This window comes from Clinocottus analis, unplaced genomic scaffold (assembly GCF_023055335.1).
Source record: "Clinocottus analis isolate CAN_PGR_092001 unplaced genomic scaffold, fCliAna1.0.p SCAF_96, whole genome shotgun sequence".
NCBI lineage: Eukaryota > Metazoa > Chordata > Actinopteri > Perciformes > Cottidae > Clinocottus > Clinocottus analis.
The window spans coordinates 1-18,579 of NW_027176258.1; the positions used below are offsets into that span (position 1 = coordinate 1).

Genomic DNA, 18,579 nt, shown 5'->3' on the forward strand with positions numbered 1-18,579 from the left:
TTTCCGTCATGATACTGTGCTGTCAGATGTTCACATGTTGCTGCCCAATGCACACCACCTTATGACACGCCTCAACTCTGTTGGACAGCCAGGTGTGTATGACTACATTTTCAGTTTTACACCTAGTACAGTGTTGTCTAATGCACATGTTGTAGACAGATAATTGGAAAATTAAATCACTTGACAGTCAAGATAAGGTTCACAGCGTGTTGTTAACACTGAGTTTGGTAGAGACACAATTTACTCATAGACTTTCGACAGCATTAAATTCGCAATATGAAAAACCTATCTTCACATTGGAGGCCATTGCGTCATGTCATTATTCCAGTGAAACTTTCATCCATATCAAGTTGAATGTAATCTCATCATTATGTTAGAGAGAGAGAGAGAGAGAGAGAGAGAGAGAGAGAGAGAGAGAGAGAGAGAGAGAGAGGAGAGAGAGAGAGAGAGGAGAGAGAGAGAGAGAGAGAGAGAGAGAGAGAGAGAGAGAGAGAGAGAGAGAGAGAGAGAGAGAGAGAGAGAGAGAGAGAGAGAGAGACTACACTGGCTACTGCATAGTACCTGTTGTTCAGAAAAAAATAAACTGATTCATATACTATATATGTATGTTCACTTGTTCTTGCCCTAGAATGCCTGTGATATTGTTCTGAAAACATTAGTTTAAAATAAAAGCGTGCAATACACTAGTTTTTACTTAATTATTGAATTTGGCGTATAATGCGATTAATCAATTAATTTTGTTTTACTTTGCCCAGCCCTAATATATACACATACATGTGTAAAGACTAAGAACGTTAACATCCGTTTTGGTGGTGTGCTGCAATCAGTGGCAGTCCGTGATTTTGGTCAATATGCCAGCTTGGACAAAGAGCGTTAAGGAGCATGCGTCAAGCTATCCAGCGAGCTGGCTACAGAAACAGAAAGCAAGGCAGCAGAGGCTGCTTTGTTTGTTAATTTTGTCCTCCTACTTTCTAACTTTGTTGTGTTCTGTGTCTAGTCTTTCTCTCTAAATTCAGGATCTTGTCAGACGGGGAAAGGCATGACAACAGTGACCCAGGAAAAGGTTTAAAGGAGGAGGAACACTGTGAACCAAGGGAAGACAGGGATAAAGACACTCAAGTCACACGAGGAAAAGATGGAGAGGAAGGCAGGGCAGGAAATGTAGAACAATTTCTGGATGCGGACGGAGACCTTGACATCCAGCATCGGTACGATCAGTCAACATTTAAAACATTGGGGCCTGTTCTGTGAGGGTGAGTGCACGGTCATGGTTTAAAAACCAGACCAGGACCTGTAGTGCACTCCTTTGTACTTCACTCCTGTAAAACCTAATAATTGTTACAAAGGTTCTATTTTGGTCATTTGTCAACTGTAGATATTTACAAATAGCAATAATCTTGGCAGGCCCGGGAGCACCAACTCAATTTTAGTGCAGAAACCCCTTTTTAAGCACAGACCTTGACCCCGATGTCCACAAGATCTTGACGCTGTGTGGAGAAACCTCCAAGAGCTGAGCGAGACAGGAGTAATCTGGGAGTATGAATAGTCTTTCTCTTCACCCATAGCGGTGGTTAGGAAGAAAAATGGAGATGACTCCATTACCGAAAATTTAACCTTTTTAAATTGAATCAAGGACAACTACACTTTAGATTAGAGGTTCTTAACCTTTTTCAGTAAAATAGTTTTTCAGCCAAGTTCCCCCTAACCAGCTCAAAGCATTTTTGGTTGGAAAAAATATTTAATACACTGTGCCATGAGGGTCTAATTTAATATTGAATATTTACTTTTCAGTTTATGAACTTACACTTATATTTTATTGAATATTTATTACTTTTATTATTTATTACTTAAATTACTTTTTTAAAAGAAATTTTAAATGGATGACAATTTTAAAAAGATTTTATTTTTTATCTCCCATACCCCCTGGAGTTCCTCCACGTACCCCCATTTGAGAACCACTGCTCTACTTATTATGGAGGATTCTGTCTCTACACTCACAAGTTTAAAGTGGTTCTCTGTCTTGGACCTCAAGTCAGGTTACTACCAGATCAAGGTAGATGAGGCTGACAAACACAAAACTGCCTTTGTGTGTCCATTGGGCTTCTGGGAGGTCAATAGGATGCCCCAGGACTAAACTAATGCTCCCAGGCCATTCCAAAGGATCCTAAAGAAAGTCTTGGTGTTTTTGACTGATCTGATTGTGTTTTTTGAGAAACTCTCGAAGAGCACAAAAAACAACTTATCCATGTATGCATGCGCGTTGTCGGTTGTCTATTATGGATCAATCAGAAATCTCACTCCCAGTAGTCTAAGCTCTGAAAGCCCATCTTCAAGAGAGTGAATGGAAATTAAAAATGCTGCCAAAACCACTAAAAGGAAAACAATCTGGTTTGAATCTACCTTAGATACTGGTGATCATGTGCTATTGAGAAAGATACGCTTGAGAGGAAAACATAAGCAGGCTGACAAGTGGGACGCAATTGTGCATATTATTAATCGGAAAGGAAACTTTCCAGTTTACCTTGAAGACCAAACACATGCCAGCATCCAGACACGTATCCTGACTAGCCAGAGTTTAATTCTGAAAAGGATGATGACTATCTGTCGTATTCCTTTGAAGTACTTGAGAACCACAGGGTACACTCAGGAATATGAAATGACTATGCCTCCAAGGGAGCAGTCTCATTCTTCTGTTGAGCAAAGATGTGCAGCTATTGCTGCTGTTTCTGACAATGCTCTTGAAAAATCTGCTGAAACCTTACCTGGAAATGCAACATTCCTGTAAAGAGAAAACTTACCTGAAGTGGAACAAATAGCCACTGGGAGGTGTTCCTCGAACAGGAACACCTATCTGAAATAACAAGAACAAACCTATGAAAGGAACAGAACCTAAAACGGTTACAGCCAATGCTGAAGATGTACCCGAGTATCTGACTGAAAAGAGTCCAGAAGGGTGTACTGCATCTAAACCTGTGGAAGATTCGGACGCCCCACATCAAAATGAAGCAGAAGTTAATGACGCAGGAGATGACGAAAGTGAAATGCAACATACAGTTTCTTCAAGACAAAAAGAAAAGTCAAAAAGGTTGACATGTCCATTCCCTATTTAAATGCTTGAGCACAGCTATTACTGATTCACTAATTATGTATTAATACTATGCAAAGGCACTTGCATAGAGTTAAGGGGGAAGGGTGTAATCTTGTTTTGCATCTTGATTCTACATTAAGTTGTATTTTTATTTTCCATTTATTTTGTGCCAACTCTATAATGCAAATATTTTTTATTACTAAACTTATTTTACTGGCTAGGTAAACTAATGAGAAGGTAGAACTAAGCTATTAAATAAGCCAAACTATGATAAAATGAGAACTAAGAACTCAACTAAAAGAGAAATTAGAAACTAAATACCAACTCAAATGAACCTAAGAAGAAGATTTTTTTTTCTTGAACTCAAATAGCTTTAAATCAAACCAAAGAGAGATAAAATAGCAAGAAATATTCATTTGCCATCTTCCATAGATGCATTTCATGCTATTCTTATGACTCCCTAGACCGAGGAAGAACCCCAATGAGGAGAGTGGCCGAGATCTGGTCTGTCCCATCATTCTCAAACAGTCAAACTCTGCACTAGAAGTAGAAAATGAGGATACGGATGATAAAGACAAGACCTTCAAAGACATTATAAAGATTGGTAAGAAGAATCTTCATTTTATTATGTTTTCAGCATTTCAGATGATGATCATCATATGGTTACCATGATGGTTACAATAAATGTCACACAAAAATAAATATGTTTGACAAATTTTACAAATAACAATAAATATGTACTTGTAAATTTTGACTTTAATATTTCTGTCTGAGAATTGGAATTTAGAGAATTAAACCGCCTCTCCTCACGACTACCACTTTGAAATTATCTAGAAGTATCTGTCAGTTAGGAACTTTTCGAAGCAAACAAGACTATTTAACCGTGCCCCTTATCCCATTAGGGTCAGGTTATTGGAGCAATGACCTCCCTCATTTGGTGCATTCAGTAGGCGAGAGGCAGACATCCACGGTAGTGATGCTTTTTTTTTTCAAAATTAAATATACATTTTTATATTCAAATATCTGGGCTTCAGAATATTGGATGACAGCCCCAGTTGAAGTCTTATCCGTGTTACAGCGCACAAAAAAAGTGAATCAGGAGGCTCCAACACTTGAGAATAATGAGAAGCAAATTGTTGCCTTTGTGTGAATGAGAGATGTTAGGGCGCGCTTAATATTCTTTGGATAAACGTGAAGCTTACGAGCTGATAACCAATCGGATTAGGGCAAACAGAATCCTGCTCCATATGTACATCGCCAGTTGGGTTCCTCAGCTAAGCACAGAATGTCAGTTTCAGGTTTACTGAATGCTTGGCGCCTCCTCCCCAATACACCAGTAATGACTGAAATTATTCATGTCCCTCATACTTGCAGCAAACACTATTAGCTTTTGCCACATTACACACAAGTTTAGTTTAGCCAATCAAATAATAACAGGACATACATTAGCCTACTCAACCATCTAGATTGGTTGAACCCCAGTTCACAGTTCTGAGTGACTGGAGCTGCCTGTGATTCACCCATTTCATTTTTAAACTGGCATAATGCTCCTGACCATATTAAGGGAAGGGCAAATATAGTGCACGGTACAATAACTAAGGAATGTTTAATGTATGACGCCAATCTGTTTACAGAGCACACTATGGCCACGACCCTGGAGGACGTTGGCAAACAGGTCAGTAAAACTGAGTGAACTCTGTTGTCTGTTGCTCCTCCCCTCACTGACTGATGCAGTCGTTTCCCCAAACAAAAAAGGGACTTTGGGAAATGACTGTTTAATGTCAAATATAAAGCTATGATGGATATTCTAGAAAAATGCCATCATATGTGATTGGAACATTTTCAAAGCATCAGTTACATTTTGATGCTAATGGTAGGTTCTCAATGCAATACATCTAGAGGTTTATTTAGGTTTAAAGGTTTTGGTTTTAAAACGCTGTAGCCTTTAGAGGTATCTGTTAACAGAAATGGAATATATTATCAATAAGTAGTGTATAATTACTTAGAAATAAGAATAATTGTGTTTTCATTACTTTTTTGAATTAGTTGTTTAAATCAACATCCTCTTCATGGATGTTTGCTTTTTTGGTCTTTGGTCTTTGTTCTTTGTGCCATGCTCTGTCCTAGCATGTGATTCAAACCAAAGTGTGATTGTGTAAGTGGTGGTTGCTATTATGAAGGTATTAAAGCACTGTGTCTTTTTGCTCACATCAGGTATGGCTGGGGGCCTTCCTCTTGTCTGACTTCATCCTCTCTAAACCGCACATGTTCAGAGGAGCTACAGTCCTAGAGCTGGGAGCAGGAACAGGCTTAACCAGCATCATGATGGGATCCATAGCCAAAACACTGTACTGCACAGGTATAATGCCATTAAGCAGTTATCCTACTACTACTATAACTACTAACACTACACTGTATCGGCTACTGTAAGTCTAATTCTGTGGAAACCACTGAATCAACATTAACATGGGTTTCGTCAAAGGTCCACTTATTGCTCTCTCTCAGTTTCAAGAGCATCTTGTGGTCTTCATCAGTAAATTAAGGTGGCTCAGGTGTCATCACATGATGAAGGCTTGTAAGTTCTATGTGCTGAGGTTATTTAACGTATTGATCCCAAAATTCAGAATTACCTTCCTTTGTTCAGTTTATTCACCGAACCTTCACTTCAGATATAGACTTGAAGCCAATGACTATATTCTTGTCTTGAATAAATAAAAGCAACTTGGGGTTCAATGTCTTGCTCAAGGACACTTCGACATGTGAACCATGGGGTGACCAGGAATCGAACCAGCTAACTTGTGGTTTTAGGCCAACTTATTAAACACCGCCACTTTGTCGATATCAGAGATCGACGCATCCTTTAGTGGCTGTATGCGAGTGTAAGCTGACATTAGACGAGTTGGGAATGAGAATGAGTTGCTCTGTATTGTATGCCAATCAGCTTTTCTTTTGTTTAAAAATCTATCACCTATATTATTTTAGAGCATATTAAATAATTGATGCACACATTATGCATATAATAAGGAAGATATAAGTTAAAAAAACCATCTTTGCATAGTAGAGACATGAGCTGAATAGCAGCCCTAGTACATTCAGTGCACCTAACATTTGGATAGAAAATGCTCTTGTAAAGTTGAAAAAAACCACATTAGCTCAGTTTACTGTTTGTTTTATTGCTGAAATGTGTTTCACAGATGTGGGAGAAGACCTTCTAAGCATGTGCCAGAGAAATGTGACATTAAATCAACACATGATAAAGCCTGCAGGTGAGATAACATTGTCAAATTACTTTTTTTCCATCATATCCTTTGAAATTATTTCCAATTTCTGACTTCAACATGGTCACTGTTGCTATACATCTAGCACATCTGAAACTACATCCTGTTATTTTCATCCAGCAGTGAAGAGTTTCCCCAAACTAACAAACTGTATGAATTTATAGTTTATATATATTGTACAAACTAAACGGAGAGAAATTAAAAGCAGATAATTTGCATGTTTACATGTGTACTTGTGCAGTGAATTTAAAAGCTTCTAAATGATGAATTTGATGAGAAGATCTCTCTCAAACTCAAACATTATTTATTACATTTTTAACAGCTTTTTATAAATTACTAATGTTAAAAAAACAAAAAATGCTGCAGAGGAGCTGCTCAGTTTGTTCAACTCATCTGGGTTTGTTAGGCTGGGTAGCTTCCAACTGTGTAACTGAAAAGAAGAGCACCACTTTTTTAAAGTTAAAGATTTGATTACATCTTTTAAAAGCTAGTTGCTTGTTGCTCCAATGATGAGAAATTTATTTCATAGCACATGTCACTGTTTCATTGAATCTTTGTTAAATACAAATTATTTAGAGGAACCTTTCTGCTACATCTCCATAATGCATTATAAATATATATATATTTTAATCTGTCTATAGCCCTTTTTTAATAGTTCTAAGCAGTTCACAATGCTTTCATAAAGCTTCATATACACTTTGATAATATAATGTATTATAATGTATCATACTTTAATGCATTTGGCCACAAAAAAAATAATGAATCGAGTGATTATTCATGTGTTTACATATTTCTGTTTTGTTCATCAGGTGGTGAAGTGATAGTCAGACAGTTGGATTGGCTCCAGTATGACCTTTGTACAGGTAACACACACTTTTCTTTTTCAAACCAAACTTCTCACATAGAGTTGCAGCATTAACCAAAAAGATGTAGCTCAGGGGATGAGTGGTCGTCCCGTTACCACAAGTGGTTGTCCCGTTACCACAAGGTAGCCGGTTTGATCCCCCCCTCTCACCCACCCCTCCATAGATCACATGTTGGAGTGTCTCTGAGCACGACACTTAACCCCTGGTTGCTCTCCGGGCGCCTCACAGGGCAGCCCACTGCTCCTTAATCAAGGATGGGTTAAATGCAGAGAAGAATTTCCCCTAAAGGATTAATAAAGTGCATGTTTTTTTTTCTTGTTTTTTTTCCCCCAAGTATGAGTTATTTAGTTGGGGAAAATATAGTAAACATTTTAGTAATGTGTATTACAGTATTACCTCAAAAGCTTACAATTAATATATCAGTTATAAGTCAGCAAAGTAAAATGATCATATAATATCTTACAGTTTTAAGAAATCTTTTGGCAAAGATGCAAGCTATATGCCTATTGCATGCATCCAATAGATAATCATACCACGTTTCTGTTGTTGAATGATGTGTGCAACCAGAAAAGATATAGAAATGACTTGTGTGGCTGAACACACTGTAGTTAACTTACTGAGACAGAATTTCCTCTCAGAAGAATAAACTTCTTTGCTCTTTGGATAAGGCCACTCTCAATTCATGCTCCATGTTGAGCTTGGATCTGAATTATGTTTTGAGAGGCGCAACAGCAGGAAAGCTGATCTCCCGGTAACGTTAACATTTCCACGAAGGAAAGGCATTTCGTCATGTATTTATTAATGAAGTTTTATGTTTGTCTACTTTTGGAATATGTGAAGTTCTCAATAAAGGTCTTGATATAAATAAATTCTGCATTTCCCCCCCACGCCGCACCTGTAATGCCTCTAGCCCCTTTAGTAGTTTGAGAATGACTGACTTTACCCAACGAACATTACATCCCTCAACTCTTTGTCTATATCTATTTATATATGACTTTTTACAAAGACAAACGTCATCTGACCACCGAAAATGTCTCTTTTGGATTTGTCTAATCTTTGTAGATGCTGACATGGAATTTAGGTGGACAGAGGAAGAAGTTGCAGATTTGTACGACAACACCAAGATCATCATTGCTGCTGATGGTATGTTATTGAGCAAATTAAAGTTAAGATATACAGCACTCCTTACCAGTAAACTATAACGGGCTCAGCCTTGACCTGGTCAAAGCTAAGGGGGAGCTCCTTCTCCTTACACCAGCCGTGTAAGGAGGGCCCGTTTTAGAACCCTGGTCAGTTTGCTTTCGATTACAATTCATAAAGACAATGACGGATGTTAAAAACCTCTTTCGTCTGGTTTCCCTCGTGGCCTTCCTGCACTATTGAGCCACGTAATCCACCAAACTGTTTCCTCTAATAGGAAGGGACGATGAACCGTTTTACACACAGTGCAATCCAAACGATTACTTACATTTGTCTGGATCTGGAAATGGAGCGGGACTCCTGCTGGATTGCATTCCCTGGTCAATAGCCCCGGCCCGGTGTTTACCTCTGTATCTCGACAACCTGGAAGTTATCTCCTTCCATTAATTGAGAGTCCCCATTAAGTAGATAACTAGACTCTTATTCCAGAGTACATAATATTTATTTCAACAAGAGTTATTATACATACAGTACTTTTACTGCAACTTCCTTTCTTTGGAGGTTAGCCCCGCAAGTTTGAAAGACAGTGAAAAAGTAATATTTGTTTGAAAGGTGATGAAGATTATAACACAAATCTCTTATTCCTTGAGGGTTAACCCCGCAGTACTAAGAGACTCAGTTTACTAACAGCGTGAGAAAGTCTCTATTTGATTGCTCAAATAGAGTGGTTCAATCTCGGGGACAGAGTCCGAGAAGGAACTGAAGAAGTTATCTCGGTATCAAAAGAGGATCTACAGTAGGAGTGACAGTAGACAGTGATTTACTGATCTGACCTTGGTCACGCGCTCAATGCGTGTTTGTAGATACAGCTGCGAAAACTTCCAAAAAGGGAGGCTGAACAGGTGTCAGTTAGATGTGCGTGTTTTGGATTGAACCTCAGATCTTCCAATTAGAGGATGACCGGTCCTACCTCTTTTTAACAATTTCCGCAGTGGCCTGTAATGTATAGAAATTGTATAGAATTTGTGAGAAAGAGTTAGTTTTCTTTGTTTTTAGTGTTAAGTTAATATTAGAACAAATACCTTCATTTCTGAAATTTGGTAGGCAGATGTAACATGTGGAAAAACAAAAAAAACTCTTACCATTATCCCAAAAGGAAGTCAGACATTTTGAATTTGCTGTGTAATTCTTGGGCTTTAAAACAAATATTTTACACTTAAAAGTTTTTAAAAGTTTGAGTTTTCATGCAACCATTTTGCACAATTTGAGTTGAAACAGGAAATTGTTTTAACTTGAATGTGCTGTACATTATCTAATTTTCCCTAAACATCTCCTACTTTATGAGATATATCTCCATCTCAATAAAGACTCATAGACATAGCGCCACTTACTGGCAACAGGAAGTCAGCCTCGTGTGACAAACATTGTGCAGGGGTGAGAGGGCTCATCGTTGCTGATTGCAGCATTCATAAGGTTTGTTTTTGTGTCAACAGTTTGCTATGATGATGATCTGACCGACGGGCTTTTCCGAACATTGTATCGACTTTGCAGTAACTTCCGTCATACCTGCACCATCTTCATCTCCTTAGAGAAAAGGTATGAAGGAATGGCATCGACTTCAGGGGTTCTCCAACTTTTTGTAACTTTAGGTCAATTTTTTATCAACATGAAATGCTATTTTTGCTTTTATGAAAAGTAAAGGGGGCTGTGCTAGACAGTATTAATGAGGCCTGGGAGCCCAGTATCTCACACATGAACAAAAGAATACAGAGTTATTACTAAACAGTCAGGCAGATGTGTCTGATCTCTCTAACATATTTACAGCAACTTCAGATTTGACCTTATGAGATCTTCGAAAACAACGAGGCCGCTCATCGCCTCAGCAGTATTGCACGAACTGGACAGTATATTTTTGCTAAAAGAACAATCAGAACAACCAATAACTCACCTTTTTATCTTCAAGTTTTGATGTTCAGAGACATATTGATGCTTCATCATCACAGCTCATCGCTACATCACATTTTCCGTTTCTCTAATTAGTTGTCGGTAAAAGTGATGCTATAAAAAGTCAAGGAATAGCTAGCTCACCCCCAATGAATACCGAATAGGGCCATTATTGTTAGTTTGTTCCAGATTCATCAGATCTATGTAGGCTATTTATTTAGGTATAACTTAATTTAGGATAATCCAGATTTGTTTATTTGTTAACTATTAATAATTTGACATAGCTCTTCTTTTGAACAGTTATCTAGTCTGTACACTGCAGATATTGTTCATTCAGATTGAATTTATTTTCTTTGTGAGGGAGAGGTATTGGCTGATTTAATTGACTATTTATTATTGCCGTTTTAAAATCTGTCGACTTCTACTGCACATACAGAGCTACACAGTTGAACCGTCTCTCTTAATTCTTCACCTATTTGTCTCTTTGCCCCAGATATCGTACACACAGTAATACAGGGAGCTTAATTTTTTTTGTAATTTTTGGGTTTATTGATGCACATTAACATAAGCCACTCTATTCCTCAGGCTTATTGATAACCAACACACCACATCAATTTACGAGCTCAAGCACTAATCCTGTTTCCTGTTGTGCCTGGATGTCTCTCAAGGATGAACTTCACCCTGCGACACATGGATGTTTCCTGCGATGCTTACAACCATTTCAGCCACTGTCTGTTCCAACTCGAGGACCTGGTGGATGGACGGTGCAGTTTCAAAGTGGAACAGCTTCCTACTGACTTTGCACAGTTTCTTCTGTATGAACGCATAGAGCAACTGGTAAGGGAAACACTCACACATATTCATTCATCCATCCATCCATTATCTTATCCTCATTAGGGTCGCGGGGCGCTGGAGCCGATCCCAGCTGTCAAGGGGCGAAGGCAGGGTACACCCTGGACAAGTCGCCAGTTCATCACAGCATAGTCTTAAATTAAACAAACCTAAACCTTAAAGTATTTAATCTAAAGCTTAATTTATCAGAACAAAAGGCGCGAGACATAGAATGGGTGACTCGGTATAAATGTTAGTTAGTCCTGATGGGCAGATGGCACTTCCAATGGTAGTCTCTGTCATCAGTGTGTGAATGGATAAAAAAAAAGGGTTAGGGGTACTACACATGTAATGTTAAAGTTCTTTGTCAGAAGATTCTGAAGGTGCGATACAAGTACATTTACCATTTAATGCTTCAAGCATAAATGAACGCTGATGCATGGGCTGGGTATTTCAGCAGCCACTGCTAAAGTGTTTCTTTATTTCTACTTCCGGGTTAAAAGTGGGCCACTGCCCGAGGCAAGGAAGGTTTTCCAAGCTCATCTTACCCGTGTAGAGCCAAACACGCTGGACGATTATTATACCTGATCTGGCCTAATGCTTTCAGTTTCCCCCAGGAAGAGCTGGAAACATTGCAGGGTAGTCTGCAGCTCCCATGACCCAGATAAGCAGATAGATAGATGGATGGATGCGTTCAGTAAGGTTCTTATTAATGTACATTATTTTCAATGAAATCTTTTCTCTTTTTTTTAGGAGCTGTGGAAGATTACCGCCACTCCACTTCCACTTCATGCGAGCACTGGACCTACTCCTGTAGACACCAAACAGAGTCCAGTTGAGTTGAAGGTTTAAAATGTAAAACATAAAAACATCAGCTGTTCTTACATGAATAAAATCATATAATTTAGTGAAGTAATAGAAACAGGCAAGTTTACATATAGAGTTCATCGAGGAGTTTTAAAAATAGTTCACTGATCTGAGCATGAATGTAGAGTAATAAAAGAAATTTGCTCTTGATTTCTGCGTTAGTTGACCAACCGTCGTTAAAGTATTGGGTTTTGTAGACTTGTATTTGTTTGGGGTGTAAATATTGGACTTGCACATATATAATAAATAATTGTTAATGTGAACAATATATGAGGGTAATAATTAATAAGGGATAAAAGGTCACTGTTTGTTTTGTATTACTGTATAATGATTCATGTGTGAATGGATTTTGAATAGTCTGTATGCGTTTGAATTGTGTTACTGTAGCTTTAATAGTTAGTTCTTGCCGGCAGTTGGTCAGGGTGCAGAAGTGGACGTTGAAAGTGAGACTCTGGTTCGCAAAGTAATCTGTGTTTCTTGGAACTTTGTAGCAAAGGCCAAAGATAAACCCGCCCCTGAAACAGCGTAGAGTCAATTGCAAGTGAGGACATTGTTTTAGGTGTGAAATTTGAAAAACTAACTAATGGCGTTCTTAAGCTTAGCGAATTTACAGTATTTAACCTGGCGCAGAACTGGTTACGGTCTTTTTTTTCCTAGACCGCTGAGACGACAGCTAACTGCTTGCAGACTATGGTTTCGGCCGTGATTTTGAGGGCCTTGAGCAAGTATTGTATCTGTCGAATCCATCATCTCTTTTCATTCAATATGTGTATTATAATTTATTGATTCTGGTGCTTCTTGCCTGGGATTTTGGACATTTATTCTTTAAAAGCTATTTCAAGTCATGCGTGTTTGTACACGAGTCTGATTAGAAACAAATGTGCTTCTGTGATTTTGTCCTTGACAATTCTATTCGACAATAATCTGAGGAATCCTACCTAGAACTAAAAATCTCAGTAGCCTACTAGACCGAACTAAGAAATCGACAAACAATCACTTACAGCAAAACTGTGGACATTTATTGCTGTCTTGTGGAGGATTTTTTGGAGGTGCACGGCAGGCTACAGCGTAGGTGTGCGTCGACGACGTAGCTACGGCGTAGGTACGCCGTCAACTTGACGAAACTCGTCTCGACGCGCTTCAACATTTTTTTCGAAGCGTGTCAAGAAAAAGTGTGTTCACACCAAAAGCAGCAAGACTTATCGCGGTGCCACAATTGGGGCGTGGCTTATCTCAGCCGCTTCTTTCCTTGAAAAGAGCGATCTTTTCTGTTACAGACTATAGATGAAATAACCACTAGATCTGCTTTATACTTGTTGTGTAAGTCCTAAAAATGTGTGAACATGAACTCTATGGTGTTTGGGTTCATAGTAGTATCCGTAGTCCCACAACAGCATGAATGAAGCCGCTATCAGCTCCTTCCGGGTGACCGGCAGCAGTTTGATTTAGCACTAGCAGGACGGCGGTGACGAGCGGACCATCTCGATGATAATTGTTGCATTAGCAAAAATACTTATACAAATCTTTGCTTGAACAACAGGAAAAAAGCTTCAAAACATGTGTACAGATCATAGTTGGTTCTTTAAACAGGATGATTGATGATCTGTCGAAACAGGCCTATGATCTTAAAATGAGTCTAGAAATGACTCAAAAAGATTTTGAAGATTTCAAAATGTCATGTTAAACTGGTTTCAAAAATTGTATTGAAACCAAGACAGATTTGGACACAATCTGCAATTCACAGATTAATTCTTACCCAACTTGTCAATCTTTACATCTTCATCCTCCTAAATTACTGACTAGCAGAGGACAATTTTCTATTAGATTTTTGGGAACCAAATTATGGAACTACTTTTCCCACCTAACAAAGAAATGTCCTAAAAAGAAAGTTGCTAATTGCTGTTTTGTAAGAGTTTTTTATTTATTAGTGTTCACGTCTTTCTTTTTTAGCTGTTTCACCCGTGGGGACTTGTAGCGTTGCCATCGCTTAGGAAATGCCACAGTGGGATCCAATATCATGCTTACTTTCACATGCACACACACACTTAGACATGCACACACATGCCTACACAGACTTGATATTACATTGTTCTTTCTTTTTTCTTTTTTTTTCTGTTGTCGAATGCTTTTTTCATTTTGTTTGTAATTTTGTTAAATATTATATAGGTGGAGGCTTCAAATAAGCTGAGTTGGCTTTTTGTCTCTTGTGATATTTATTTGTTGTGATTTTTATTTTATTGTTTGAATTGTGCAAACTAAATACTCAAAGGTCTAAAAGTTTTTCAGTAGATCAGTGTGTCTTCTAATTTCATTCTGGCTGCATGCTGTTGAAAGCAATAATATATTTTGAAGAATTTTTGTGGCAGAACTGAATGCATAAGTAGGACATGTTATTTAAATAGATACGTTTAAACATGCTTAACGAAGAACCCCCATCACAACTAGAAAAGTCCCAGGTGTCGCCCTCTCCCCTCCCAATCAGAGAGGAGTTGAATCTTACTCAGTTATCCCTCCTGACTCTCCTACAGTCAGGCTGCTTGCAAAGACAACAGTAACAGGCATTTAGTCCCTTTGTATTGAACCTAACTAGATAGATGATTACTTTATTGATCCCCGAAGGGAAATTCAGGGTCCAAATGGCTCAAGACATCGCACAACATATTATATACATACACACACTATTAAAAAGGATTGTCCAAAAAAAAAATAAAAAAAATTAAGAAGTCCAGGTTTGGGTGGAGGGAGGGGGCTAACATCACAGTGAAGATTGTGTAAACTAAACAATGAGTGAGTTATGAGCTGTGCATATTTGAGGGGGTGGAGACTAACTAACTTCAGTGGATCATAACATATGGAATTAATATGCAGATACTCCAGTTCAAAACAAGACCAATCATTTGTTCATATGTGGGTTTTTGAGCCATGCCTTCAGGGCATGCCCCCTTTTCTTTGGTTCGGGTTAACGTGACAGGATCGGGTTAGGCTGAGTAAGGCATGATGAGTCCTACGGACTGGACCCTTCTCATCTATGGTGGTCTCAAACAATACAAGTGTGAATAACTTGAACCTGAACAACAGGTCCTTGAGCCAGCGGTCTGTAAAATGTAAAATGAGTCATCGACAGACGACAGACATGCAAATGGCACAAATGATTTTGCCTGGTGGAGATAATTAATAATAAAACAGATGAACTTTTGTCCATTCAGATGCAGATCCGTGAATCTAATGCTTAGCTATAAAAAGTGGGTACTACAGATCGTCAATAGTCTGTACTTGTATAGCACTTTTTCGGAGCGTCAAGACACTTTTAACATGTCATCATTCACACACATTCATACACTGATGACCCTAACCATTAATCATTCACATCCATTCAATGGAGTCAATGTCTTACCCACGGACACATCAACATGGACTACCGGAGCTGGCGATCAAGCTCCTGAAGCGCAACAACCACTGACCCACAGCTTGTGACGTCTGTTTTAACGCACTGACACTGTTTAAGATGAAACAGAAAAAGACTTCTTTTACAATCATAACTATTTTTTCTTATTTTGAAGTGTAAGATAATATAAATGTTTCTGGATGTTGTGCAGGTGTAATAAGCAGGATGTGCAGCCTTTTTATTTACAAAAAGGTTTTGGTGTGGGAGTGAACCCCGCGTAACACAGAAACTGACTTTCTCCTTTCAGTACTCTCTCTGGTATACTAGAAATCACAGTTTTAGAAAAGAAGCATCCTTTGCAAAAACTTTATCCTTAAAAATGACATTCTTTGATTCACAAAGTGCAATGACTTGGCTCTGAAAAGACATTTTCATGGTAGAAATGTCAGACTTTTACTTTCTAAATTGATACAATTCTTGATTAGTGTCTGAATGTAGTCACAGATGTCTTAAACTCAAATGCATCAGAAATTTTCTGGAATTATTCATTACATTTTATTTTTTAGCAAACAAATATGAAGATTAAAGACATTTCTCTCACAAGTCAATTTGTTAGGCAACAAGTTTGTAAATATAATCTATTGAATCAATGGTTCATACAACATGTATTCAAGAACCATTGCTAACACCTAATCATGACAACCAGATGTAGTCACACGTATATCCTTCTACTAAGTTCATCAAGCCCATCAGTCAGCTCGAGCTGGGCCGTTTGAACAGATTTACTGTCGGATAAAAACTTATTTTCTCATGATCACAAAGTAATTATCTCGTTGTCTTAAGACAACAAAGCTTTGTTTTCTCTCAAGATAATATAAATAACGTGTGCTCCTGAGATCAAAAAGTTTAATCATGTCCTTAGTTGACCGTACTTGTATGACCTTTTGTACTATAGTTATGCATTAAAGTCTGTTGGAAGAAAAACTTATTCACGCTTAATCAGTGACTGTTTCACTGTTATATTCAGACTTCTCATCTTACTGTCTCTGGTTAATATTACACCCAAATTTGGCATGTGTCCTTATAGCCATGAGACGGGGGAATCTGTCTCTGTCTTAAAGAACATGCAATCCTATTGTTATCACATCATGCCGAGGCCAATCTAAAGACGTAATGGGGGGATGAAGCCATGAAGAAGTCATGGTGGACTTGGTGTATTGATAACCATAAGCTATTTAAGAATGTAGTGCTTCGCTCATTCGAAGAGCAGTATTGGATATGCAATTTGTCTATCACGTTGTACTTCTGACTCTGCTCCTTCCTTGCAACAAATAAATGTCCTGCTTAATGATTTTACCACCAGATGTCGAGTAAATTTTACTCACAAAGTCTAAGCTCATTTCCTGTTAAGAGTGAAGAATACAAGAGGTCATAGTTTGACAATATTGAATATAGTGCAACCGGCTCCAGGAGAACATCAAGAATATTCTTTGTGGTTATTCCAGTAAGAGGCCGACATATATTCATGGAGACACAGAAACTTAAAGGAACAGTGTGTGGGGATCTAGTAATAGTAATAGTAGTAATGTTTAGAAGATCTTTGTCTCTTTCAGTTGTCAGTCTGGTTGAAACATTGAAAGGGTTTGGTTCCAGACCATTCAAACATATGGAGTCATCCTTTCTGACTGGACAAATCAAACTGCTGTGGCAGGTCACAGTGACCTTTAAGCTCTGATGTTTGCTCAATGTTTAAACCCATTTTCTTTTAAATAGTTTTGTGTAAAAGAGTTGAATTAGATGTAAATGTACTTAAGTTGCCACCACTGGCTTTGGTCAAACATAAGAACATAGAATGATGTGAACCATTCAAATACAAGTAAAATAGTAAAGATTGCACAAGTAAATTGTGGTACAGGGAGGAAAAATAAAGAAAAACTCTAAAAAGACGGATCTCTTTATTGCTTGAACTGCTTTAAGCAGAAAAACCCAAACACACCAACATTAAAGCACTATCTCTGCAGTCAGTCTGAACAAAGGCACACAGACTGAACAGAAGTCATTAGTTTCACTGATGGTCTGACTGAGTGGAGATCAGTGACATTTACTTTTTGCCTTGTAAGTCAGAAATACTGTGAAGTCATAAGACAGCTGATTAAAAAAAAGTCAAAATGACTCCATACTGTACAAACGGGTGCAACACAACTGAATTAGGACATACATTATAGATATTTAACACTGGGAGTGAACAGCAAGCTCATAATATATGTCAAGTACTAATCTGATTGGCAGGTTTCTACTGGCTGGATGACCGTGGAGAGAAAACGGCAAAATAACAATCAGCAATGAGTATCAGGCAGGAACTGTTCGACATGCTTTGACTTTTGTTTGTTGAGTTTGTGCACTGTTCACGTTTAAAAAGGGCTGTGTATTGAACCTCTGTACCTTGCTGTACTCATTCAAGTTTAACTTTTAAATTTGTACATAAAGTTTGCATTAAATCCTCTAATTGACATATTCACCGATCAGCAGCATCAGACTGAAGGAAAGCTTTACACTTTAGTTTTGTAGAACATGCTCATATTCAGGAGCCTGAAAAGCTGTTACAGTAGTTTGAACAAACAATGACACTGACAGTTGCTTTATGGGAAATGCAGGATCAAGAGTTTTGGGAGCTTGACTAACTCATATGTTACACTGTGTGAACAACACACAGTGTAACATATGAGGGTATATTTCGCGGAGCGGCTGCTGCAACATTAAGATTAAACTATTATCAATAAAACGTGTACACCACACACACAACTGACTCTACGTTGTATGTGCACTGCAGGTGCCAGTAAATACACACATCCCACTGCATATAAATATAGCCACAGCATCACCGTCAGGACAGCTCTGTATCTGCTGCTTTGATGACTGTTCTTTTTTTAATTGTCCTCAAACTTTGTGGAAGTGAAATACTAAATCAGAGCGTGTCAGAAAGTCTGATTATCCAAAAGGTACTTTTTTCTTTTGTACATATTGACCTGCGCTTCCTTTAAATGTTAGGATCATACAACTCTAAACAGTGAACTTAACAGCATATAAAACATGTTCCTTTGATTAATTGGTCACAAAATCTGCAAAAAATATATAGTACTTTACTCAAAATATTGATTATTTAGTAGAGCTGTAACTAGA

General features: G+C 38.1%; 1 protein-coding gene across 1 annotated transcript; it reads left to right on the forward strand.

Moving 5' to 3' along the window:
• Positions 1 to 6: 6 nt before the first annotated feature.
• mettl22 (methyltransferase 22, Kin17 lysine) lies at positions 7 to 17,914 on the forward strand. The gene is made up of 11 exons (XM_068570883.1): positions 7 to 92; positions 998 to 1,208; positions 3,553 to 3,692; positions 4,723 to 4,763; positions 5,303 to 5,447; positions 6,283 to 6,354; positions 7,176 to 7,229; positions 8,295 to 8,375; positions 9,866 to 9,968; positions 10,985 to 11,153; positions 11,901 to 17,914. The coding sequence occupies exons 1-11, from the start codon at positions 35 to 37 to the stop codon at positions 11,997 to 11,999; spliced, it is 1,173 nt and encodes a 390-aa protein (XP_068426984.1). The 5' UTR covers positions 7 to 34; the 3' UTR covers positions 12,000 to 17,914.
• Positions 17,915 to 18,579: the final 665 nt, after the last annotated feature.

Coding starts and splice junctions, on each gene's coding strand:
- mettl22 (XM_068570883.1), top strand. CDS start 35: ATGTTGCTGCCCAATGCACACCACCTTATGACACGCCTCAACTCTGTT. Junction 7,230..8,294: donor CCAGTATGACCTTTGTACAG/GTAACACACACT, acceptor TAATCTTTGTAG/ATGCTGACATGGAATTTAGG. Junction 8,376..9,865: donor GATCATCATTGCTGCTGATG/GTATGTTATTGA, acceptor TTGTGTCAACAG/TTTGCTATGATGATGATCTG.